This window comes from Heptranchias perlo, chromosome 35 (genome assembly GCF_035084215.1).
Source record: "Heptranchias perlo isolate sHepPer1 chromosome 35, sHepPer1.hap1, whole genome shotgun sequence".
Classification (NCBI taxonomy): Eukaryota; Metazoa; Chordata; class Chondrichthyes; order Hexanchiformes; family Hexanchidae; genus Heptranchias; species Heptranchias perlo.
Window position 1 is genome coordinate 2,367,198 of NC_090359.1, and position 27,167 is coordinate 2,394,364.

Genomic DNA, 27,167 nt, shown 5'->3' on the forward strand with positions numbered 1-27,167 from the left:
TCTCTTAGAAACATATAAATAGTGAAAGGTCAGTCAGAGGAAGGGTGGGTCTGATTAGGGACAAAAAGGAGATCTTCTTGTGGAGGCAGAGGGCAGGCTGAGGCGGTAAATGAAAACTTCATACCGTCTTCACCAGAGAAGAGGATGAACCTGATGAATATCCAGTTTATAAACTCCAAAACATGACAGAAAATCACAGGGAAAGAAATTCAGTTCGAGGTGTCTGATTCCAGATTAATTCGGATTCTCTGCACATTGGGATTGATGTGTTTACAGAAACAATATTATATTTTAGATTCGAAACACAGGAGCTGTCCAGGTGAAGGGTCTGAACACCATCACTGTAGACCGTGGGGGCCAGGCTGGACCCTGTCTCTGGGAAATGTCCCCATTAGGAGTTGCTGGAGAGCTTTCTTGGGTTTCTTTTCGGATCAGGGCTGGAACACCTGACGTCATTTACAACACCTCACCAGGTGAGTTCAAGGGAAAGTGGATGTGACCGAGTCAGCACTCAACTTCAACTAACCCGAGTCAGCACTCAACTTCAACTAACCCGAGTCAGCACTCAACTTCAACTAACCCGAGTCAGCACTCAACTTCAACTAACCCGAGTCAGCACTCAACTTCAACTAACCCGAGTCAGCACTCAACTTCAACTAACCCGAGTCAGCACTCAACTTCAACTAACCCGAGTCAGCACTCAACTTCAACTAACCCGAGTCAGCACTCAACTTCAACTAACCCGAGTCAGCACTCAACTTCAACTAACCCGAGTCAGCACTCAACTTCAACTAACCCGAGTCAGCACTCAACTTCAACTAACCCGAGTCAGCACTCAACTTCAACTAACCCGAGTCAGCACTCAACTTCAACTAACCCGAGTCAGCACTCAACTTCAACTAACCCGAGTCAGCACTCAACTTCAACTAACCCGAGTCAGCACTCAACTTCAACTAACCCGAGTCAGCACTCAACTTCAACTAACCCGAGTTAAACCCTTGTACCAGCCTTGCTTCGCCAGCCCTTGTGCTGCTCTTCAACAATGTCCGCTCTAGACGCGATGGGTTTCTTGCTGGGTCTCGGTGGCTGGATCCTGATCAGCGTCACCCTGGGGCTGGATCAATGGAGAGTTTCAAGCCTGGATGGAAGTGTCATCACCACCTCCACCATATACGAAAACCTGTGGAAGAGCTGCGCCAGCGACTCGACAGGGGTTTATAACTGTAGGAACTTCCTCAGCCTGTTCGGGCTCTCAGGTACTTTCAGAATGTGAGAGAGAAAGAAAGGGCAAGAGCAGGAAAGAGGTGAGAGAAGGGGGGAAAGAGATAAAGGGTGAGATGTGGGTGGGAAAAGGAGCTGCTCTAGGTCAGTGCTGGGACCACTGCTTTTCTTGATATATATTAATGACTTGGACTCGGGTGTAGATGACACAAAACTTGGAAGTGTAATGAACAGTGAGGAGGATAGTGATAGACTTCAAGAGGATATAGACAGGCTGGTGGAATGGGCGGACACGTGGGTGAAATTTAACACAGAGAAGTGCGAAGTGATACATTTTGGCAGGAAGAATGAGGAGAGACAATATAAACTAGAGGGCACAACTCTAAAAGGGGTACAGGAACAGAGAGATCTGGGGGTATATGTGAACAAATCGTTTAAGGCGGCAGGGCAGGTTGAGAAAGTGGTTAAAAAAGCATACGGGATCCTGGGCTTTATAAATAGAGGCAGAGAGTACAAAAGTATGGAAGTTATGATGAACCTTTATAAAACACTGGTTCGACCACAACTGGAGTATTGTGTCCAGTTCTGGGCACCGCACTTTAGGAAAGATGTGAAGGCCTTAGAGAGGGTGCAGAAGAGATTTACTAGAATGATTCCAGGGATGAGGGACTTTAGTTACGTGGATAGACTGGAGAAGCTGGGGTTGTTCTCCTTGGAACAGAGAAGGTTGAGAGGAGATTTGATTGAAGTGTTCAAAATCATGACTGGTTTAGATAAAGTAAATAAAGAGAAACTGTTCCCATTGGTGGAAGGGTCGAGAACCAGAGGGGACAGATTTAAGGTGATTGGCAAAAGAACCAAAGGCGACATGAGGAAAAACCTTTTTACACAGCGAGTAGTTAGGATCTGGAATTCACTGCCTGAAAGGGTGTTGGAAGCAGATTCAATAGTAACTTTCAAAAAGGAATTGAAGAAATACTTGAAAGGAAAAAAATTGCAGGGTAGGGGAAAGAGTGGGGGAATGGGACTAACTGGATTGGTCTTACAAAGAGCCGGCACGGGCTCGACGGGCCAAATGGCCTGCTGTAATCATTCTATGATTCTATAAAACTGTGAATAACAAAGTCACAGAGAGGAAGAGGCAAACAGCATCATACACAGAGTGAGAGATCGACAACAGTACAAGCAGAACAAGAGGCAGATATACAAAAAGAGGCCACTAAAGCTGATACTAATACAAAGGCTGGTTTGGGTTTGTCGGTTAGGGGCTGGGTCCAAGTGTTGTTTGTTTGCAGCCCGTTACTTGGAGTTAGGGCTGGGTTGGTTGTTCCAGTTAAATTGCCTGGAGTTGAGGCTGTGAGATCGCATTGTGTTTTCAGAGTTGGATGCTGAGATTTCTACTTTCGTTGCTTGTTGGGATTATCTCTCTGATGTTCACTGTTTAACGACCCGACTATTGGCATGTACAGGAATAAAAAGACCACGACATTCCATCTGACAGGTTTCAATGTCAAGGAAATGTCATATCTCACAATTCCTCTCATCCCCCTCTATCAAAATGTTTGGCAAATACTTATCCAATCCTTGGATTTGCTGACATCTGGTGTCGCTGGGCAAACCATGTAGAAAGTCGTTAATCTAAGCTGGCTTTTAGGGGATCGCTTCTAAATTTGTAAACACTCCCATGTTCTGCAGCTGCTTCTCAGGAGTAAGGTGTCTAACGTCAGTCTCGATGTTTGGGGATTGAATGTTGGATGGTGTGGGTTTAGGTGGTTTGATTGGATGTTCAGTCTTTAGGGTTAGGTGGTTTGGGAATTGGGTGGTTCGATGTGTGCTTGTGGTTATTTTAATGTGTTGTCTTTCAGATTAATTTTGGATGAAGTGCTACCTATTGGTTGTTAGATTGTGGGCCAGGACTTGCGCAGAGCAGTGAGGCAACACTCGCTGCAGCTCCTGAGAATTAAATTCATGAATGTACTGCCGGCTTGCTTGACTTTGAACTTTTAAAAAATTGTGCGCAATCAACTCAGCCTCTGAGCAGCGTAAGGTGATTCGCACAGAGCAGTCTGTGAGAATAGAAGACATGCCCACAAAATCAATCAGGAGGAGAAGTCCCGCCCACAAGCAGGCAAGGAGACTTCATTCATTTAAAGTTAGTGTTCTGCAAGTCATTGTCAATATAAAATGTAACTTTCTAAAATAAAAAGCCAAAGAAATAATTGAGATAAATTAAAGAAACACAAGGGAAAAGTTAAAGAAAATAATTCAATTAAAACATTTTTTTTTGATGGCCAAAAACTATTAAAATAAGGAGTAATATGAGACTGCACATTTTTAAAGTTTAATTTTTAGTTGTTCGGCAGTCATTAAGAAATTACTATTGAAACTTAGTTTAGACCTGGTATTTTAAGTGTCCCTGTTTGGCGGTATAATTAGTTACTTTCCAGCTGGGCGGATGAGCAAGTTTGCGAGTTTTCATTGATTTCTCTGATTGCAACGTGCGATGGCTCTCCATTCACACCTTCAGTCCCTCTCCATTCACACATTCAGTACCTCTCCATTCACACCTTCAGTCCCTCTCCATTCACACCTTCAGTCCCTCTCCATTCACACCTTCAATACCTCTCCATTCACACCTTCAGTCCCTCTCCATTCACACATTCAATACCTCTCCATTCACACCTTATGTCCCTCTCCATTCACACCTTCATTACCTCTCCATTCACACCTTCAGTCCCTCTCCATTTACACCTTCAGTCCCTCTCCATTCACACCTTCAGTCCCTCTCCATTCACACATTCAGTCCCTCTCCATTCACACCTTCAGTCCCTCTCCATTCACACCTTCAGTACCTCTCCATTCACACATTCAGTCCCTCTCCATTCACACCTTCAGTCCCTCTCCATTCACACCTTCAGTCCCTCTCCATTCACACCTTCAGTACCTCTCCATTCACACCTTCAGTCCCTCTCCATTCACACCTTCAATACCTCTCCATTCACACCTTCAGTACCTCTCCATTCACACATTCAGTACCTCTCCATTCACACCTTCAGTACCTCTCCATTCACACCTTCAGTCCCTCTCCATTCACAACTTCAGTCCCTCTCCATTCACACCTTCAGTCCCTCTCCATTCACACCTTCAGTACCTCTCCATTCACAACTTCAGTCCCTCTCCATTCACACCTTCAGTCCCCCTCCATTCACACCTTCAGTCCCTCTCCATTCACACCTTCAGTCCCTCTCTATTCACACCTTCAGTCCCTCTCCATTCACACCTTCAGTCCCTCTCCATTCACACCTTCAGTCCCTCTCTATTCACACCTTCAGTGCCTCTCCATTCACAACTTCAATACCTCTCCATTCACACCTTCAGACCCTCTCCATTCACACATTCAATACCTCTCCATTCACACCTTCAGTACCTCTCCATTCACACCTTCAGTCCCTCTCCATTCACACCTTCAGAGCCTCTCCATTAACACCTTCAGTCCCTCTCCATTCACACCTTCAGTACCTCTCCATTCACACCTTCAGTCCCTCTCCATTCACACCTTCAGTCCCTCTCCATTCACACCTTCAGTCCCTCTCCATTCACACCTTCAGTCCCTCTCCATTCACACCTTCAGAGCCTCTCCATTAACACCTTCAGTCCCTCTCCATTCACACCTTCAGTCCCTCTCCATTCACACCTTCAGAGCCTCTCCATTAACACCTTCAGTCCCTCTCCATTCACACATTCAGTCCCTCTCCATTCACACCTTCAGTCCCTCTCCATTCACACATTCAGTCCCTCTCCATTCACACCTTCAGTCCCTCTCCATTCACACATTCAGAGCCTCTCCATTAACACCTTCAGTACCTCTCCATTCACACCTTCAGTCCCTCTCCATTCACACATTCAATACCTCTCCATTCACACCTTCATTACCTCTCCATTCACACCTTCAGTCCCTCTCCATTCACAACTTCAATACCTCTCCATTCACACCTTCAGTACCTCTCCATTCACACCTTCAGTACCTCTCCATTCGCACCTTCAGTCCCTCTACATTCACACCTTCATTACCTCTGCATTCACACCTTCAGTACCTCTCCATTCACACCTTCAGTCCCTCTCCATTCACACCTTCAGTCCCTCTCCATTCACACCTTCAGTCCCTCTCCATTCACACCTTCAGTCCCTCTCCATTCACACCTTCAGTACCTCTCCATTCACACCTTCAGTCCCTCTCCATTCACACCTTCAGTACCTCTCCATTCACACCTTCAGCGCCTCTCCATTCACACCTTCAGTACCTCTCCATTCACACCTTCAGTCCCTCTCCATTCACACCTTCAGTCCCTCTCCATTCACACCTTCAGTCCCTCTCCATTCCTCCATTCACACCTTCAGTACCTCTCCATTCACACATTCAGTCCCTCTCCATTCACACCTTCAATACCTCTCCATTCACAAATTCAGTCCCTCTCCATTCACACCTTCAATACCTCTCCATTCACACCTTCAGTCCCTCTCCATTCACACCTTCAGTACCTCTCCATTCACACCTTCAGTCCCTCTCCATTCACACCTTCAGTCCCTCTCCATTCACACCTTCAGTCCCTCTCCATTCACACCTTCAGTGCCTCTCCATTCACACCTTCAATCCCTCTCCATTCACACCTTCAGTCCCTCTCCATTCACACCTTCAGTCCCTCTCCATTCACACCTTCAGTCCCTCTCCATTCACACCTTCAGTCCCTCTCCATTCACACATTCAATACCTCTCCATTCACACCATCAGTCCCTCTCCATTCACACCTTCAGTCCCTCTGCATTCACACATTCAGTCCCTCTCCATTCACACATTCAGTCCCTCTCCATTCACACCTTCAATACCTCTCCATTCACAACTTCAGTACCTCTCCATTCACACCTTCAGTCCCTCTCCATTCACACCTTCAGTCCCTCTCCATTCACACCTTCAATACCTCTCCATTCACACCTTCAGTCCCTCTCCATTCACACCTTCAGTCCCTCTCCATTCACACCTTCAGTCCCTCTCCATTCACACCTTCAGTCCCTCTCCATTCACACCTTCAGTCCCTCTCCATTCACACCTTCAGTCCCTCTCCATTCACACATTCAGTACCTCTCCATTCACACATTCAGTCCCTCTCCATTCACACCTTCAGTACCTCTCCATTCACACCTTCAGTCCCTCTCCATTCACACATTCAGTCCCTCTCCATTCACACCTTCAGTACCTCTCCATTCACACCTTCAGTCCCTCTCCATTCACACATTCAGTCCCTCTCCATTCACACATTCAGTCCCTCTCCATTCACACCTTCAGTCCCTCTCCATTCACACCTTCAGTACCTCTCCATTCTCACCTTCAGTCCCTCTCCATTCACACATTCAATACCTCTCCATTCACACCTTCAGTCCCTCTCCATTCACACCTTCAGTGCGTCTCCATTCACACCTTCATTACCTCTCCATTCACACCTTCAGTCCCTCTCCATTCACACCTTCAGTAGCTCTCCATTCACACCTTCAGTCCCTCTCCATTCACACATTCAATACCTCTCCATTCACACCTTCAGCCCCTCTCCATTCACACCATCAGTCCCTCTCCATTCACACCTTCAATACCTCTCCATTCACACCTTCAGTCCCTCTCCATTCACACCTTCAATACCTCTCCATTCACACCTTCAGTCCCTCTCCATTCACACCTTCAGTACCTCTCCATTCACACCTTCAGTCCCTCTCCATTCACACCTTCAGTCCCTCTCCATTCACACCTTCAGTGCCTCTCCATTCACACCTTCAGTCCCTCTCCATTCACACCTTCAGTCCCTCTCCATTCACACCTTCAGTCCCTCTCCATTCACACATTCAATACCTCTCCATTCACACCATCAGTCCCTCTCCATTCACACCTTCAGTACCTCTCCATTCACACCTTCAGTCCCTCTCCATTCACACCTTCAATACCTCTCCATTCACACCTTCAGTCCCTCTCCATTCACACCTTCAGTCCCTCTCCATTCACACCTTCAGTCCCTCTCCATTCACACCTTCAGTCCCTCTCCATTCACACCTTCAGTCCCTCTCCATTCACACCTTCAATACCTCTCCATTCACACCTTCAGTCCCTCTCCATTCACACCTTCAGTCCCTCTCCATTCACACCTTCAGTCCCTCTCCATTCACACCTTCAGTCCCTCTCCATTCACACCTTCAGACCCTCTGCATTCACACCTTCAGTCCCTCTCCATTCACACCTTCAGTCCCTCTCCATTCACACCTTCAGTCCCTCTCCATTCACACATTCAGTCCCTCTCCATTCACACATTCAGTCCCTCTCCATTCACACCTTCAGTACCTCTCCATTCACACCTTCAGTCCCTCTCCATTCACGCATTCAGTCCCTCTCCATTCACACCTTCAGTCCCTCTCCATTCACACCTTCAGTCCCTCTCCATTCACACCTTCAGTCCCTCTCCATTCACACCTTCAGTCCCTCTCCATTCACACATTCAGTCCCTCTCCATTCACACATTCAGTCCCTCTCCATTCACACCTTCAGTACCTCTCCATTCACACCTTCAGTCCCTCTCCATTCACACATTCAGTCCCTCTCCATTCACACCTTCAGTCCCTCTCCATTCACACCTTCAGTCCCTCTCCATTCACACCTTCAGTCCCTCTCCATTCACACCTTCAGTGCGTCTCCATTCACACCTTCAGTCCCTCTCCATTCACACCTTCAGTCCCTCTCCATTCACACCTTCAGTACCTCTCCATTCACACCTTCAGTCCCTCTCCATTCACACCATCAGTCCCTCTCCATTCACACCTTCAGTCCCTCTCCATTCACACCTTCAGTCCCTCTCCATTCACACCTTCAGTCCCTCTCCATTCACACCTTCAGTACCTCTCCATTCACACCTTCAGTACCTCTACATTCACACATTCAGTACCTCTCCATTCACACCTTCAGTCCCTCTCCATTCACACATTCAGTGCCTCTCCATTCACACCTTCAGTACCTCTCCATTCACACATTCAGTACCTCTCCATTCACACCTTCAGTCCCTCTCCATTCACACCTTCAGTCCCTCTCCATTCACACCTTCAGTGCCTCTCCATTCACACATTCAGTACCTCTCCATTCACACATTCAGTCCCTCTCCATTCACACATTCAGTCCCTCTCCATTCACACCTTCAGTCCCTCTCCATTCACACCTTCAGTCCCTCTCCATTCACACCTTCAGTACCTCTCCATTCACACCTTCAGTCCCTCTCCATTCACACCTTCAGTCCCTCTCCATTCACACCTTCAGTCCCTCTCCATTCACACCTTCAGTCCCTCTCCATTCACACCTTCAGTCCCTCTCCATTCACAACTTCAGTACCTCTCCATTCACACCTTCAGTGCCTCTCCATTCACACCTTCAATACCTCTCCATTCACACCTTCATTCCCTCTCCATTCACACCTTCAGTCCCTCTCCATTCACACCTTCAATACCTCTCCATTCACACCTTCAGTCCCTCTGCATTCACACCTTCAGTCCCTCTCCATTCACACCTTCAGGACCTCTCCATTCACACCTTCAGTACCTCTCCATTCACACCTTCAGTCCCTCTCCATTCACACCTTCAGTCTCTCTTCATTCACACCTTCAGTACCTCTCCATTCACACCTTCAGTACCTCTCCATTCACACCTTCAGTGCCTCTCCATTCACACCTTCAATACCTCTCCATTCACACCTTCAGTCCCTCTCCATTCACACCTTCAGTCTCTCTTCATTCACACCTTCAGTACCTCTCCATTCACACCTTCAGTCCCTCTCCATTCACACCTTCAGGACCTCTCCATTCACACCTTCAGTACCTCTCCATTCACACCTTCAGTCCCTCTCCATTCACACCTTCAGTCTCTCTTCATTCACACCTTCAGTACCTCTCCATTCACACCTTCAGTACCTCTCCATTCACACCTTCATTCCCTCTCCATTCACACCTTCAGTCCCTCTCCATTCACACCTTCAATACCTCTCCATTCACACCTTCAGTCCCTCTCCATTCACACCTTCAGTCCCTCTCCATTCACACCTTCAGTCCCTCTCCATTCACACCTTCAGTCCCTCTCCATTCACACCTTCAGTCCCTCTCCATTCACACCTTCAGTGCCTCTCCATTCACAACTTCAATACCTCTCCATTCACACCTTCAGACCCTCTCCATTCACACATTCATTACCTCTCCATTCACACCTTCAGTCCCTCTCCATTCACACCTTCAGGCCCTCTCCATTCACACCTTCAGTACCTCTCCATTCACACCTTCAGTCCCTCTCCATTCACACCTTCAGTCCCTCTCCATTCACACCTTCAGTACCTCTCCATTCACACCTTCAGTACCTCTCCATTCACACCTTCAGTACCTCTCCATTCACACCTTCAGTCCCTCTCCATTCACACCTTCATTACCTCTCCATTCACACCTTCAGTACCTCTCCATTCGCACCTTCAGTCCCTCTCCATTCACACCTTCAGTCACTCTCCATTCACACCTTCAGTACCTCTCCATTCGCACCTTCAGTCCCTCTCCATTCACACCTTCAATACATCTCCATTCACACCTTCAGTCCCTCTCCATTCACACCTTCAGTACCTCTCCATTCACACCATCAGTCCCTCTCCATTCACACCTTCAGTCCCTCTCCATTCACACCTTCAGTCCCTCTCCATTCACACCTTCAGTCCCTCTCCATTCACACCTTCAGTACCTCTCCATTCACACCTTCAGTCCCTCTCCATTCACACCTTCAATACCTCTCCATTCACACCTTCATTCCCTCTCCATTCACACCTTCAGTCCCTCTCCATTCACACCTTCAGTCCCTCTCCATTCACACCTTCAGTCCCTCTCCATTCACACCTTCAGTCCCTCTCCATTCACACCTTCAGTCCCTCTCCATTCACAGCTTCAATACCTCTCCATTCACACCTTCAGTCCCTCTCCATTCACACCTTCAGTCCCTCTCCATTCACACCTTCAGTCCCTCTCCATTCACACCTTCAGTCCCTCTCCATTCACACCTTCAGTCCCTCTCCATTCACACCTTCAGTCCCTCTCCATTCACACCTTCAGTCCCTCTCCATTCACACCTTCAGTCCCTCTCCATTCACACCTTCAATACCTCTCCATTCACACCTTCAGTCCCTCTCCATTCACACCTTCAGTCCCTCTCCATTCACACCTTCAGTCCCTCTCCATTCACACCTTCAGTACCTCTCCATTCACACCTACAGTCCCTCTCCATTCACACCTTCAGTCCTTCTCCATTCACACCTTCAGTCCCTCTCCATTCACACCTTCAGTCCCTCTCCATTCACACCTTCAGTCCCTCTCCATTCACACCTTCAGTACCTCTCCATTCACACCTTCAGTCCCTCTCCATTCACTCCTTCAGTACCTCTCCATTCACAACTTAAGGACCTCTCCATTCACACCTTCAGTCCCTCTCCATTCACACCTTCAGTCCCTCTCCATTCACACCTTCAGTACCTCTCCATTCACACCTTCAGTGCCTCTCCATTCACACCTTCAGTCCCTCTCCAATCACACCTTCAGACCCTCTCTATTCACACCTTCAGTCCCTCTCCATTCACACCTTCAGTACCTCTCCATTCACACCTTCAGTCCCTCTCCATTCACACCTTCAGTCCCTCTCCATTCACACCTTCAGTCCCTCTCCATTCACACCTTCAGTACCTCTCCATTCACACCTTCAGTACCTCTCCATTCACACCTTCAGTACCTCTCCATTCACACCTTCAGTCCCTCTCCATTCACACCTTCAGTACCTCTCCATTCACAACTTCAGTACCTCTCCATTCACAACTTCAGGACCTCTCCATTCACACCTTCAGTCCCTCTCCATTCACACCTTCAGTCCCTCTCCATTCACACCTTCAGTCCCTCTCCATTCACACCTTCAGTACCTCTCCATTCACACCTTCATTTCCTCTCCATTCACACCTTCAGTCCCTCTCCATTCACACCTTCAGTACCTCTCCATTCACACCTTAAGTCTCTCTCCATTCACACCTTCATTACCTCTCCATTCACACCTTCATTACCTCTCCATTCACACCTTCAGTCCCTCTCCATTCACACCTTCAGTCCCTCTCCATTCACACCTTCATTACCTCTCCATTCACACCTTCATTACCTCTCCATTCACACCTTCAGTCCCTCTCCATTCACACCTTCAACACCTCTCCATTCACACATTCAGTCCCTCTCCATTCACACCTTCAACACCTCTCCATTCACACATTCAGTACCTCTCCATTCACACCTTCAGTCCCTCTCCATTCACACCTTCAGTCCCTCTCCATTCACACCTTCAGTACCTCTCCATTCACACCTTCATTTCCTCTCCATTCACACCTTCAGTCCCTCTCCATTCACACCTTCAGTACCTCTCCATTCACACCTTAAGTCTCTCTCCATTCACACCTTCATTACCTCTCCATTCACACCTTCATTACCTCTCCATTCACACCTTCAGTCCCTCTCCATTCACACCTTCAGTCCCTCTCCATTCACACCTTCATTACCTCTCCATTCACACCTTCATTACCTCTCCATTCACACCTTCATTACCTCTCCATTCACACGTTCATTACCTCTCCATTCACACCTTCAGTCCCTCTCCATTCACACCTTCAACACCTCTCCATTCACACATTCAGTACCTCTCCATTCACACCTTCAGTTCCTCTCCATTCACACCTTCAGTCCCTCTCCATTCACACCTTCAGTCCCTCTCCATTCACACCTTCAGTCCCTCTCCATTCACACCTTCAATACCTCTCCATTCACACATTCAGTCCCTCTCCATTCACACCTTCAGTCCCTCTCCATTCACACCTTCAGTCCCTCTCCATTCACACCTTCAGTCCCTCTCCATTCACACCTTCATTACCTCTCCATTCACACCTTCAGTCCCTCTCCATTCACACCTTCAGTCCCTCTCCATTCACACCTTAAGTCCCTCTCCATTCACACCTTCAGTCCCTCTCCATTCACACCTTCAGTCCCTCTCCATTCACACCTTCAGTGCCTCTCCATTCACACCTTCAGTCCCTCTCCAATCACACCTTCAGACCCTCTCCATTCACACCTTCAGTCCCTCTCCATTCACACCTTCATTACCTCTCCATTCACACCTTCAGTCCCTCTCCATTCACACCTTCAACACCTCTCCATTCACACATTCAGTACCTCTCCATTCACACCTTCAGTTCCTCTCCATTCACACCTTCAGTCCCTCTCCATTCACACCTTCAGTCCCTCTCCATTCACACCTTCAGTCCCTCTCCATTCACACCTTCAATACCTCTCCATTCACACATTCAGTCCCTCTCCATTCACACCTTCAGTCCCTCTCCATTCACACCTTCAGTCCCTCTCCATTCACACCTTCAGTCCCTCTCCATTCACACCTTCATTACCTCTCCATTCACACCTTCAGTCCCTCTCCATTCACACCTTCAGTCCCTCTCCATTCACACCTTAAGTCCCTCTCCATTCACACCTTCAGTCCCTCTCCATTCACACCTTCAGTCCCTCTCCATTCACACCTTCAGTGCCTCTCCATTCACACCTTCAGTCCCTCTCCAATCACACCTTCAGACCCTCTCCATTCACACCTTCAGTCCCTCTCCATTCACACCTTCAGTACCTCTCCATTCACACCTTCAGTACCTCTCCATTCACACCTTCAATCCCTCTCCATTCACACCTTCAGTCCCTCTCCATTCACACCTTCAGTCCCTCTCCATTCACACCTTCAGTACCTCTCCATTCACACCTTCAGTACCTCTCCATTCACACCTTCAGTCCCTCTCCATTCACAACTTCAGTACCTCTCCATTCACAACTTAAGGACCTCTCCATTCACACCTTCAGTCCCTCTCCATTCACACCTTCAGTCCCTCTCCATTCACACCTTCAGTCCCTCTTCATTCACACCTTCAGTACCTCTCCATTCACACCTTCAGTCCCTCTTCATTCACACCTTCAGTACCTCTCCATTCACACCATCAGTCCCTCTCCATTCACAACTTCAATACCTCTCCATTCACACCTTCAATCCCTCTACATTCACACATTCAATACCTCTCCATTCACACCTTCAGTCCCTCTCCTTTCACACCTTCAGTCCCTCTCCATTCACACCTTCAGTCCCTCTCCATTCACACCTTCAGTACCGCTCCATTCACACCTTCAGTCCCCCTCCATTCACACCTTCAGTCCCTCTCCATTCACACCTTCAGTACCTCTCCATTCACACCTTCAGTACCTCTCCATTCACACCTTCAGTCCCTCTCCATTCACACTTTCAGTACCTCTCCATTCACACCTTCAGTCCCTCTCCATTCACACCTTCAGTACCTCTCCATTCACACCTTCAGTCCCTCTCCATTCACACCTTCATTACCTCTCCATTCACACCTTCAGTCCCTCTCCATTCACACCTTCAGTCCCTCTCCATTCACACCTTCAGTCCCTCTCCATTCACACCTTCAGTCCCTCTCCATTCACACCTTCAGTCCCTCTTCATTCACACCTTCAATACCTCTCCATTCACACCTTCAATCCCTCTACATTCACACATTCAATACCTCTCCATTCACACCTTCAGTCCCTCTCCATTCACACCTTCAGTTCCTCTCCATTCACACCTTCAGTACCTCTCCATTCACACCTTCAATACCTCTCCATTCACACCTTCAGTTCCTCTCCATTCACACCTTCAGTCCCTCTCCATTCACACCTTCAGTTCCTCTCCATTCACACCTTCAGTCCCTCTTCATTCACACCTTCAATACCTCTCCATTCATACCTTCAATCCCTCTATATTCACACATTCAATACCTCTCCATTCACACCTTCAGTCCCTCTCCATTCACACCTTCAGTTCCTCTCCATTCACACCTTCAGTACCTCTCCATTCACACCTTCATTACCTCTCCATTCACAACTTCAGTTCCTCTCCATTCACACCTTCAGTCCCTCTCCATTCACACCTTCAGTACCTCTCCATTCACAACTTCAATACCTCTGCATTCACACATTCAGTCCCTCTCCATTCACACATTCAATCCCTCTCCATTCACACCTTCAGTGCCTCTCCATTCACACCTTCAGTCCCTCTCCATTCACACATTCAATACCTCTCCATTCACACCTTCTGTCCCTCTCCATTCACACCTTCAGTCCCTCTACATTCACACATTCAGTACCTCTCCATTCACACCTTCAATACCTCTCCATTCACACCTTCAGTCCCTCTCCATTCACACCTTCAGTCCCTCTCCATTCACACCTTCAGTCCCTCTCCATTCACACCTTCAGTCCCTCTCCATTCACACCTTCAGTCCCTCTCCATTCACACCTTCTGTCCCTCTCCATTCACACCTTCAGTCCCTCTCCATTCACACCTTCAGTACCTCTCCATTCACACCTTCAGTCCCTCTCCATTCACACCTTCAGTCCCTCTCCATTCACACCTTCAGTCCCTCTCCATTCACACCTTCAGTACCTCTCCATTCACACCTTCAGTACCTCTCCATTCACACCTTCAGTCCCTCTCCATTCACACCTTCAGTCCCTCTCCATTCACACCTTCAGTCCCTCTCCATTCACACCTTCAGTCCCTCTCCATTCACACCTTCAGCACCTCTCCATTCACACCTTCAGTCCCTCTCCAATCACACCTTCAGTCCCTCTCCATTCACACCTTCAATCCCTCTCCATTCACACCTTCAGTACCTCTCCATTCACAACTTCAGTCCCTCTCCATTCACACCTTCAGTCCCTCTCCATTCACACCTTCAATACCTCTCCATTCACACCTTCAGTACCTCTCCATTCGCACCTTCAGTCCCTCTCCATTCACACCTTCAATACCTCTCCATTCACACCTTCAGTCCCTCTCCATTCACACCTTCAGTCCCTCTCCATTCACACCTTCAGTCCCTCTCCATTCACACCTTCAGTCCCTCTCCATTCACACCTTCAGTCCCTCTCCATTCACACCTTCAGTCCCTCTCCATTCACACCTTCAGTCCCTCTCCATTCACACCTTCAGTACCTCTCCATTCACACCTTCAGTACCTCTCCATTCACACCTTCAGTCCCTCTCCATTCACACCTTCAGTCCCTCTCCATTCACACATTCAGTCCCTCTCCATTCACACCTTCAGTCCCTCTCCATTCACAACTTCAGTCCCTCTCCATTCACACCTTCAGTCCCTCTCCATTCACACCTTCAGTCCCTCTCCATTCACACCATCAGTACCTCTCCATTCACACCTTCAGTCCCTCTCCATTCACACCTTCAGTCCCTCTCCATTCACACCTTCAGTCCCTCTCCATTCACACCTTCAGTCCCTCTCCATTCACACCTTCAGTACCTCTCCATTCACACCTTCAGTCCCTCTCCATTCACACCTTCAGTCCCTCTCCATTCACACCTTCATTACCTCTCCATTCACACCTTCAATACCTCTCCATTCACACCTTCAGTCCCTCTCCATTCACACCTTCAGTGCGTCTCCATTCACACCTTCAGTCCCTCTCCATTCACACCTTCAGTCCCTCTCCATTCACACCTTCAGTCCATCTCCATTCACACCTTCAGTCCCTCTCCATTCACACCTTCATTACCTCTCCATTCACACCTTCAATACCTCTCCATTCACACCTTCAGTCCCTCTCCATTCACACCTTCAGTCCCTCTCCATTCACACCTTCAGTGCGTCTCCATTCACACCTTCAGTCCATCTCCATTCACACCTTCAGTCCCTCTCCATTCACACCTTCAGTCCCTCTCCATTCACACCTTCAATACCTCTCCATTCACACCTTCAGTCCCTCTCCATTCACACCTTCAGTCCCTCTCCATTCACACCTTCAGTCCCTCTCCATTCACACCTTCAGTCCCTCTCCATTCACACCTTCAGTCCCTCTCCATTCACACCTTCAGTCCCTCTCCATTCACACCTTCAGTCCCTCTCCATTCACACCTTCAGTCCCTCTCCATTCACACCTTCAGTCCCTCTCCATTCACACCTTCAGTCCCTCTCCATTCACACCTTCAGTCCCTCTCCATTCACACCTTCAGTCCCTCTCCATTCACACCTTCAGTCCCTCTCCATTCACACCTTCAGTCCCTCTCCATTCACACCTTCAGTCCCTCTCCATTCACACCTTCAGTACCTCTCCATTCACACCTTCAGTACCTCTCCATTCACACCTTCAGTCCCTCTCCATTCACACCTTCAGTCCCTCTCCATTCACACCTTCAATACCTCTCCATTCGCACCTTCAGTACCTCTCCATTCGCACCTTCAGTCCCTCTCCATTCACACCTTCAATACCTCTCCATTCACACCTTCAGTCCCTCTCCATTCACACCTTCAGTCCCTCTCCATTCACACCTTCAGTCCCTCTCCATTCACACCTTCACTCCCTCTCCATTCACACCTTCAGTCCCTCTCCATTCACACCTTCAGTCCCTCTCCATTCACACCTTCAGTCCCTCTCCATTCACACCTTCAGTCCCTCTCCATTCACACCTTCAGTACCTCTCCATTCACACCTTCAGTCCCTCTCCATTCACACCTTCAGTCCCTCTCCATTCACACATTCAGTCCCTCTCCAATCACACCTTCAGTCCCTCTCCATTCACACCTTCAGTCCCTCTCCATTCACACCTTCAGTCCCTCTCCATTCACACCTTCAGTCCCTCTCCATTCACACCTTCAGTACCTCTCCATTCACACCTTCAGTCCCTCTCCAATCACACCTTCAGTCCCTCTCCATTAACACCTTCAGTCCCTCTCCATTCACACCTTCAGTCCCTCTCCATTCACAACTTCAGTCCCTCTCCATTCACACCTTCAATACCTCTCCATTCACACCTTCAGTCCCTCTCCATTCACACCTTCAGTCCCTCTCCATTCACACCTTCAGTCCCTCTCCATTCACACCTTCAATCCCTCTCCATTCACACCTTCAATACCTCTCCATTCACACCTTCAGTCCCTCTCCATTCACACCTTCAGTCCCTCTCCATTCACACCATCAGTACCTCTCCATTCACACCTTCAGTCCCTCTCCATTCACACCTTCAGTCCCTCTCCATTCACACCTTCAGTGCTTCTCCATTCACACCTTCAGTCCCTCTCCATTCACACCTTCAGTGCCTCTCCATTCACACCTTCAGTCCCTCTCCATTCACACCTTCAGTACCTCTCCATTCACACCTTCAGTCCCTCTCCATTCACACCTTCATTACCTCTCCATTCACACCTTCAATACCTCTCCATTCACACCTTCAGTCCCTCTCCATTCACACCTTCAATACCTCTCCATTCACACCTTCAGTCCCTCTCCATTCACACCTTCAGTACCTCTCCATTCACACCTTCAGTCCCTCTCCATTCACACCTTCAGTACCTCTCCATTCACACCTTCAGTCCCTCTCCATTCACACCTTCAGTCCCTCTTCATTCACACCTTCAGTCCCTCTCCATTCACACCTTCAGTCCCTCTCCATTCACACCTTCAGTACCTCTCCATTCACACCTTCAGTACCTCTCCATTCACACCTTCAGTCCCTCTCCATTCACACCTTCAGTCCCTCTCCATTCACACCTTCAGTCCCTCTCCATTCACACCTTCAGTCCTTCTCCATTCACACCTTCAGTGCGTCTCCATTCACACCTTCAGTCCATCTCCATTCACACCTTCAGTCCCTCTCCATTCACACCTTCAGTCCCTCTCCATTCACACCTTCAGTACCTCTCCATTCACACCTTCAGTCCCTCTCCATTCACACCTTCAGTCCCTCTCCATTCACACCTTCATTACCTCTCCATTCACACCTTCAATACCTGTCCATTCACACCTTCAGTCCCTCTCCATTCACACCTTCAGTCCCTCTCCATTCACACCTTCAGTCCCTCTCCATTCACACCTTCAATCCCTCTCCATTCACACCTTCATTCCCTCTCCATTCACACCTTCAGTACCTCTCCATTCACACCTTCAGTACCTCTCCATTCACACCTTCAGTCCCTCTCCATTCACACCTTCAGTCCCTCTCCATTCACACCTTCAGTCCCTCTTCATTCACACCTTCAGTCCCTCTCCATTCACACCTTCAGTCCCTCTCCATTCACACCTTCAATACCTCTCCATTCACACCTTCAGTCCCTCTCCATTCACACCTTCAATACCTCTCCATTCACACCTTCAGTCCCTCTCCATTCACACCTTCAGTCCCTCTCCATTCACACCTTCAGTCCCTCTCCATTCACACCTTCAGTCCCTCTCCATTCACACCTTCAGTCCCTCTCCATTCACACCTTCAGTCCCTCTCCATTCACACCTTCAGTCCCTCTCCATTCACACCTTCAGTCCCTCTCCATTCACACCTTCAGTCCCTCTCCATTCACACCTTCAGTCCCTCTCCATTCACACCTTCAATACCTCTCCATTCACACCTTCAGTCCCTCTCCATTCACACCTTCAGTCCCTCTCCATTCACACCTTCAATACCTCTCCATTCACACCTTGAGTCCCTCTCCATTCATAACTTCAGTACCTCTCCATTCACACCTTCAGTCCCTCTCCATTCACACATTCAGTCCCTCTCCATTCACACCTTCAGTCCCTCTCCATTCACACCTTCAGTCCCTCTCCATTCACACCTTCATCCCCTCTCCATTCACAACTTCAGTACCTCTCCATTCACACCTTCAGTCCCTCTCCATTCACACCATCAGTCCCTCTCCATTCACACCTTCAGTCCCTCTCCATTCACACCTTCAGTCCCTCTCCATTCACACCTTCAATACCTATCCATTCACACCTTCAGTCCCTCTCCATTCACACCTTCAGTCCCTCTCCATTCACACCTTCAGTCCCTCTCCATTCACACCTTCAGTCCCTCTCCATTCACACCTTCAGTCCCTCTCCATTCACACCTTCAGTCCCTCTCCATTCACACCTTCAGTCCCTCTCCATTCACACCTTCAGTCCCTCTCCATTCACACCTTCAATACCTCTCCATTCACACCTTCAGTCCCTCTCCATTCATAACTTCAGTCCCTCTCCATTCACACCTTCAGTCCCTCTCCATTCACACATTCAGTCCCTCTCCATTCACACCTTCAGTCCCTCTCCATTCACACCTTCAGTCCCTCTCCATTCACACCTTCAGCCCCTCTCCATTCACAACTTCAGTACCTCTCCATTCACACCTTCAGTCCCTCTCCATTCACACCATCAGTCCCTCTCCATTCACACCATCAGTCCCTCTCCATTCACACCTTCAGTCCCTCTCCATTCACACCTTCAGTCCCTCTCCATTCACACCTTCAATACCTCTCCATTCACACCTTCAGTCCCTCTCCATTCATAACTTCAGTACCTCTCCATTCACACCTTCAGTCCCTCTCCATTCACACCTTCAGTCCCTCTCCATTCATAACTTCAGTACCTCTCCATTCACACCTTCAGTCCCTCTCCATTCACACCATCAGTCCCTCTCCATTCACACCTTCAGTCCCTCTCCATTCACACCTTCAGTCCCTCTCCATTCACACCTTCAGTACCTCTCCATTCACACCTTCAGTACCTCTCCATTCACACCTTCAGTCCCTCTCCATTCACACCTTCAGTCCCTCTCCATTCACACCTTCAGTCCCTCTCCATTCACACCTTCAGTCCCTCTCCATTCACACCTTCAGTCCCTCTCCATTCACACATTCAGTCCCTCTCCATTCACACCTTCAGTACCTCTCCATTCACACCATCAGTCCCTCTCCATTCACACCTTCAGTCCCTCTCCATTCACACCTTCAGTCCCTCTCCATTCACACCTTCAGTACCTCTCCATTCACACCTTCAGTACCTCTCCATTCACACCTTCAGTCCCTCTCCATTCACACCTTCAGTCCCTCTCCATTCACACCTTCAGTCCCTCTCCATTCACACCTTCAGTCCCTCTCCATTCACACCTTCAGTCCCTCTCCATTCACACATTCAGTCCCTCTCCATTCACACCTTCAGTACCTCTCCATTCACACCTTCAGTCCCTCTCCATTCACACCTTCATTCCCTCTCCATTCACACCTTCAGTACCTCTCCATTCACACCTTCAGTACCTCTCCATTCACACCTTCAGTCCCTCTCCATTCACACCTTCAGTCCCTCTCCATTCACACCTTCAGTCCCTCTCCATTCACACCTTCAGTCCCTCTCCATTCACACCTTCAGTCCCTCTTCATTCACACCTTCAGTCCCTCTCCATTCACACCTTCAGTCCCTCTCCATTCACACCTTCAATACCTCTCCATTCACACCTTCAGTCCCTCTCCATTCACACCTTCAGTCCCTCTCCATTCACACCTTCAGTCCCTCTCCATTCACACCTTCAGTCCCTCTCCATTCACACCTTCAGTCCCTCTCCATTCACACCTTCAGTACCTCTCCATTCACACCTTCAGTACCTCTCCATTCACACCTTCAAACCCTCTCCATTCACACCTTCAGTCCCTCTCCATTCACACCTTCATTCCCTCTCCATTCACACCTTCAGTACCTCTCCATTCACACCTTCAGTACCTCTCCATTCACACCTTCAGTCCCTCTCCATTCACACCTTCAGTCCCTCTCCATTCACACCTTCAGTCCCTCTCCATTCACACCTTCAGTCACTCTCCATTCACACCTTCAATCCCTCTCCATTCACACCTTCAGTCCCTCTCCATTCACACTTTCAGTCCCTCTCCATTCACACCTTCAGTCCCTCTCCATTCACACCTTCAGTCCCTCTCCATTCACACCTTCAATCCCTCTCCATTCACACCTTCAGTCCCTCTCCATTCACACATTCAGTACCTCTCCATTCACACCTTCAGTCCCTCTCCATTCACACCTTCAGTCCCTCTCCATTCACACCTTCAGTCCCTCTCCATTCACACCTTCAGTACCTCTCCATTCACACCTTCATTACCTCTCCATTCACACCTTCAGTACCTCTCCATTCACACCTTCAGTCCCTCTCCATTCACACCTTCAGTCCCTCTCCATTCACACCTTCAGTCCCTCTCCATTCACACCTTCAGTCCCTCTCCATTCACACCTTCAGTACCTCTCCATTCACACCTTCAGTACCTCTCCATTCACACCTTCAAACCCTCTCCATTCACACCTTCAGTCCCTCTCCATTCACACCTTCATTCCCTCTCCATTCACACCTTCAGTACCTCTCCATTCACACCTTCAGTACCTCTCCATTCACACCTTCAGTCCCTCTCCATTCACACCTTCAGTCCCTCTCCATTCACACCTTCAGTCCCTCTCCATTCACACCTTCAGTCACTCTCCATTCACACCTTCAATCCCTCTCCATTCACACCTTCAGTCCCTCTCCATTCACACTTTCAGTCCCTCTCCATTCACACCTTCAGTCCCTCTCCATTCACACCTTCAGTCCCTCTCCATTCACACCTTCAATCCCTCTCCATTCACACCTTCAGTCCCTCTCCATTCACACATTCAGTACCTCTCCATTCACACCTTCAGTCCCTCTCCATTCACACCTTCAGTCCCTCTCCATTCACACCTTCAGTACCTCTCCATTCACACCTTCATTACCTCTCCATTCACACCTTCAGTACCTCTCCATTCACACCTTCAGTCCCTCTCCATTCACACCTTCAGTCCCTCTCCATTCACACCTTCAGTCCCTCTCCATTCACACCTTCAGTCCCTCTCCATTCACACCTTCAGTCCCTCTCCATTACAACAGGGCCTGTACCAGACTGGCCCTGTTGTATCCGGTTTGTTCCAGACTGGTCCTGTTGTGGCCGGTTTGTTCCAGACTGGTCCTGTTGTAGACGGGTTGTTCCAGACTGGTCCTGTTGTAGACGGTTTGTTCCAGACTGGTCCTGTTGTAGACGGTTTGTTCCAGACTGTTCCTGTTGTAGATGGTTTGTTCCAGACTGGTCCTGTTGTAGCAGGGTTGTTCCAGACTGGTCCTGTTGTAGCCGGGTTGTACCAGACTGGTCCTGTTTTAACCGGGTTGTTCCAGACTGGTGCTGTTTTAGCCGGGTTGTTCCAGATTGGTCCTGTTTTAGCCGGGTTGTTCCAGACTGGTCCTGTTGTAGACTTTCAAAAGGCATTTGATAAAGTGCCACATAATCGACTTACAAACAAAATTGAAGCCCATGGGATTGAAGGGACAGTGGCAGTGTGGATGCAAAATTGGCAACGGGACAGAAAGCAGAGAGCAAAGGTGGATGGTTGTTTTTCAGACTGGTGTGATTTTCAGATGTAGTTTTCAAAAGGGAACTGGATAAGTACTTGAAAGGAAAAAAAATTCCAGGTTTACGGGGATAGGGCGGGGGAGTGGGACCAGCTGGATTGCTCTTGCATAGAGCCAGCAGGGATTCGATGGGCTGAATGGGCTCCAGTGCTGTCACCTTTCTCTGATTCTATGGACAGAAGTATACAGTGGTGTTCCCCAGGGGTCAGTATTAGGACCACTGCTCTTTTTAATATGTATTAATGACCTGGACTGGGGTATAGAGGGTATAATTTCAAAGTTTGCAGATTAAACTAAATTCGGGAATGTAGTAAACAATGTGGAGGATAGTAACAGATTCAGGAGGACAGAGACAGACTGGTGACATGGGCAGACAGATGGCAGATGGAATTTAACACAGAGAAGTGTGAAGTGATACATTTTGGTAGGAAGAATGAGGAGAGGCAAAATAAACTAGAGGGGGTGCAGGAACAGAGAGACCTGGGGGTGAATGTAGACAAATCGTTGAAGGTGGCAGGACAGGTTGAGAAGGCTGTTAAAAAAGCAGATGGGATCCTGGGCTTTATTAATAGAGGGATAGAGTACAAAAGCAAGGAAGTTATGTTAAACCTTTATAAACACTGGTTAGGCCTCAGCTGGAGTATTGTGTTCAATTCTGGGCACCACACTTTAGGAAGGATGTGAAGGCCTCAGAGAGGGTGCAGAGGGGATTTACTAGAATGGTCCCAGGGATGAGACTTCAGTTATGCGGAGAGACTGGAGAAGCTGGGATTGTTCTCCTTCGAACAGAGAAGGTTAAGGGGAGATTTGATCGAAGTGTTCAAAATCATCAACGGTTTTGACAGAGTAAATAAGGAGAAACTGATTCCAGTGGTAGAAGGGTCAGTAACCAGAGGACACAGATTTAAGGTGATCGGCAAAAGAGCCAGAGGAGACATCAGGAAACATATTTTTACGCAGTGAGTTGTAATGATCTGGAATTCACTGCCTGAAAGGACGGTGGAAGCAGATTTGATAGTAACTTTCGAGAAAGAATTGGATAAATACTTGAAGGGAAAAAATTACAATGCTGTGGGGATAGAGCGGGGAATGGGACTAATTGGATAGGTCTTTCAAAGAGCCGGCACAGGCACGATGGGCCAAATGGCCTCCTCCCAGACTGTACCAAGTATGATACTGGTCAATGCTATAGCTTGGTTTGTACCAGACTGGTCAGTGGTGTAACCGGGTTTGTACCAGACTGGTCAGTGGTGTAACCGGGTTTGTACCAGACTGGTCAGTGGTGTAACCGGGTTTGTACCAGACTGGTCAGTGGTGTAACCGGGTTTGTACCAGACTGGTCAGTGGTGTAACCGGGTTTGTACCAGACTGGTCAGTGGTGTAACCGGGTTTGTACCAGACTGGTCAGTGGTGTAACCGGGTTTGTCCCAGACCAGCCCAGGACCGAGCAGTCAATTAGACACAGACTAAATCTTAAAACAAGTGAGATTTATTCACCCACATTCTCTTTATTTGCAGCGATGAACAAGACGGTGATCACTCTCCCCGTCCAGCCTCCCTCTGATCCCCAACTCCCCCCTCTCCAAAACTCTGATCCCCAACTCCTCCCTCTCCAAAACTCTGATCCCCAACTCCCCCCTCTCCAAAACTCTGATCCCCAACTCCCCCCTCTCCAAAACTCTGATCCTCAACTCCCCCCTCTCCAAAACTCTGATCCCCAACTCCCCCCTCTCCAAAACTCTGATCCCCAACTCCCCCCTCTCCAAAACTCTGATCCTCAACTCCCCCCTCTCCAAAACTCTGATCCCCAACTCCTCCCTCTCCAAAACTCTGATCCCCAACTCCTCCCTCTCCAAAACTCTGATCCTCAACTCCTCCCTCTCCAAAACTCTGATCCTCAACTCCTCCCTCTCCAAAACTATGATCCCCAACTCCCCCCTCTCCAAAACTCTGATCCCCAACTCCTCCCTCTCCAAAACTCTGATCCTCAACTCCTCCCTCTCCAAAACTCTGATCCCCAACTCCCCCCTCTCCAAAACTCTGTTCCCCAACTCCTCCCTCTCCAAAACTCTGATCCCCCAACTCCCCCCTCTCCAAAACTCTGATCCCCAACTCCCCCCTCTCCAAAACTCTGATCCCCAACTCCCCCCTCTCCAAAACTCTGATCCCCAACTCCTCCCTCTCCAAAACTCTGATCCCCAACTCCCCCCTCTCCAAAACTCTGATCCCCAACTCCTCCCTCTCCAAAACTCTGATCCCCAACTCCCCCCTCTCCAAAACTCTGATCCTCAACTCCTCCCTCTCCAAAACTCGGATCCTCAACTCCTCCCTCTCCAAAACTCTGTTCCCCAACTCCTCCCTCTCCAAAACTCTGTTCCCCAACTCCTCCCTCTCCAAAACTCTGATCCCCCAACTCCCCCCTCTCCAAAACTCTGATCCCCAACTCCTCCCTCTCCAAAACTCTGATCCCCCAACTCCCCCCTCTCCAAAACTCTGATCCCCAACTCCTCCCTCTCCAAAACTCTGATCCCCAACTCCCCCCTCTCCAAAACTCTGATCCCCAACTCCTCCCTCTCCAAAACTCTGATCCCCAACTCCCCCCTCTCCAAAACTCTGATCCTCAACTCCTCCCTCTCCAAAACTCGGATCCTCAACTCCTCCCTCTCCAAAACTCTGTTCCCCAACTCCTCCCTCTCCAAAACTCTGATCCCCCAACTCCCCCCTCTCCAAAACTCTGATCCCCAACTCCCCCCTCTCCAAAACTCTGATCCCCAACTCCTCCCTCTCCAAAACTCTGATCCCCAACTCCCGCCTCTCCAAAACTCTGATCCTCAACTCCTCCCTCTCCAAAACTCTGATCCCCAACTCCCCCCTCTCCAAAACTCTGATCCCCAACTCCTCCCTCTCCAAAACTCTGATCCCCAACTCCCCCCTCTCCAAAACTCTGATCCTCAACTCCTCCCTCTCCAAAACTCTGATCCCCAACTCCCCCCTCTCCAAAACTCTGATCCTCAACTCCTCCTTCTCCAAAACTCTGATCCCCAACTCCTCCCTCTCCAAAACTCTGATCCCCAACTCCTCCCTCTCCAAAACTCTGATCCCCAACTCCCCCCTCTCCAAAACTCTGATCCTCAACTCCTCCCTCTCCAAAACTCTGATCCTCAACTCCCCCCTCTCCAAAACTCTGATCCTCAACTCCTCCTTCTCCAAAACTCTGATCCCCAACTCCTCCCTCTCCAAAACTCTGATCCTCAACTCCTCCCTCTCCAAAGCTCTGATCCTAAACTCCTCCCTCTCCAAAACTCTGATCCTCAACTCCTCCCTCTCCAAAACTCTGATCCTCAACTCCTCCCTCTCCAAAACTCTGATCCTCAACTCCTCCCTCTCCAAAACTCTGATCCCCAACTCCTCCCTCTCCAAAACTCGGATCCTCAACTCCTCCCTCTCCAAAACTCTGATCCCCAACTCCCCCCTCTCCAAAACTCTGATCCCCAACTCCCCCCTCTCCAAAACTCTGATCCTCAACTCCTCCCTCTCCAAAACTCTGATCCTAAACTCCTCCCTCTCCAAAACTCGGATCCCCAACTCCCCCCTCTCCAAAACTCTGATCCCCAACTCCTCCCTCTCCAAAACTCTGATCCTCAACTCCTCCTTCTCCAAAACTCTGATCCTCAACTCCTCCCTCTCCAAAACTCGGATCCCCAACTCCTCCCTCTCCAAAACTCTGATCCTCAACTCCTCCCTCTCCAAAACTCTGATCCCCAACTCCTCCCTCTCCAAAACTCTGATCCTAAACTCCTCCCTCTCCAAAACTCTGATCCTAAACTCCTCCCTCTCCAAAACTCTGTTCCCCAACTCCTCCCTCTCCAAAACTCGGATCCTCAACTCCTCCCTCTCCAAAACTCTGATCCCCCAAATCCCCCCTCTCCAAAACTCTGATCCCCAACTCCTCCCTCTCCAAAACTCTGATCCCCAACTTCCCCCTCTCCAAAACTCTGATCCCCAACTCCCGCCTCTCCAAAACTCTGATCCTCAACTCCTCCCTCTCCAAAACTCTGATCCTAAACTCCTCCCTCTCCAAAACTCTGTTCCCCAACTCCTCCCTCTCCAAAACTCGGATCCTCAACTCCTCCCTCTCCAAAACTCTGATCCCCCAACTCCCCCCTCTCCAAAACTCTGATCCCCAACTCCTCCCTCTCCAAAACTCTGATCCCCAACTTCCCCCTCTCCAAAACTCTGATCCCCAACTCCCCCCTCTCCAAAACTCTGATCCTCAACTCCTCCCTCTCCAAAACTCCTCCTTCTCCAAAACACCTCTCACAAACTGAATCATTTGCCTTTTATTCATGCGGCCGGGAGTCATTCCTGATTAAAGTTAATTAGGGTCATCAATTTCTTAAAGCTCCTCCCGTGTTTTATATAATTTCTTAAAGTTGTATCCTTATCTCGGATATGCAGCTCTCAACATCGTATGGCTCCCACCTTGGCCCTCTCTCACTCTGTTACATATCTACCCTGGCAG

General features: G+C 49.0%; 1 protein-coding gene across 1 annotated transcript in view; it reads left to right on the top strand.

Moving 5' to 3' along the window:
• The first annotated feature begins 839 nt into the window (after positions 1–839).
• cldn15a (claudin 15a) overlaps positions 840–27,167 on the top strand; it is an 80,341-nt gene continuing 54,013 nt past the window's right edge. Inside the window, exon 1 of the mRNA XM_067971698.1 lies at positions 840–1,256. Within this exon, the coding sequence (XP_067827799.1) occupies positions 1,043–1,256 (214 nt within the window). The 5' untranslated portion in view covers positions 840–1,042. The remainder of the gene's footprint in view (positions 1,257–27,167) is intronic.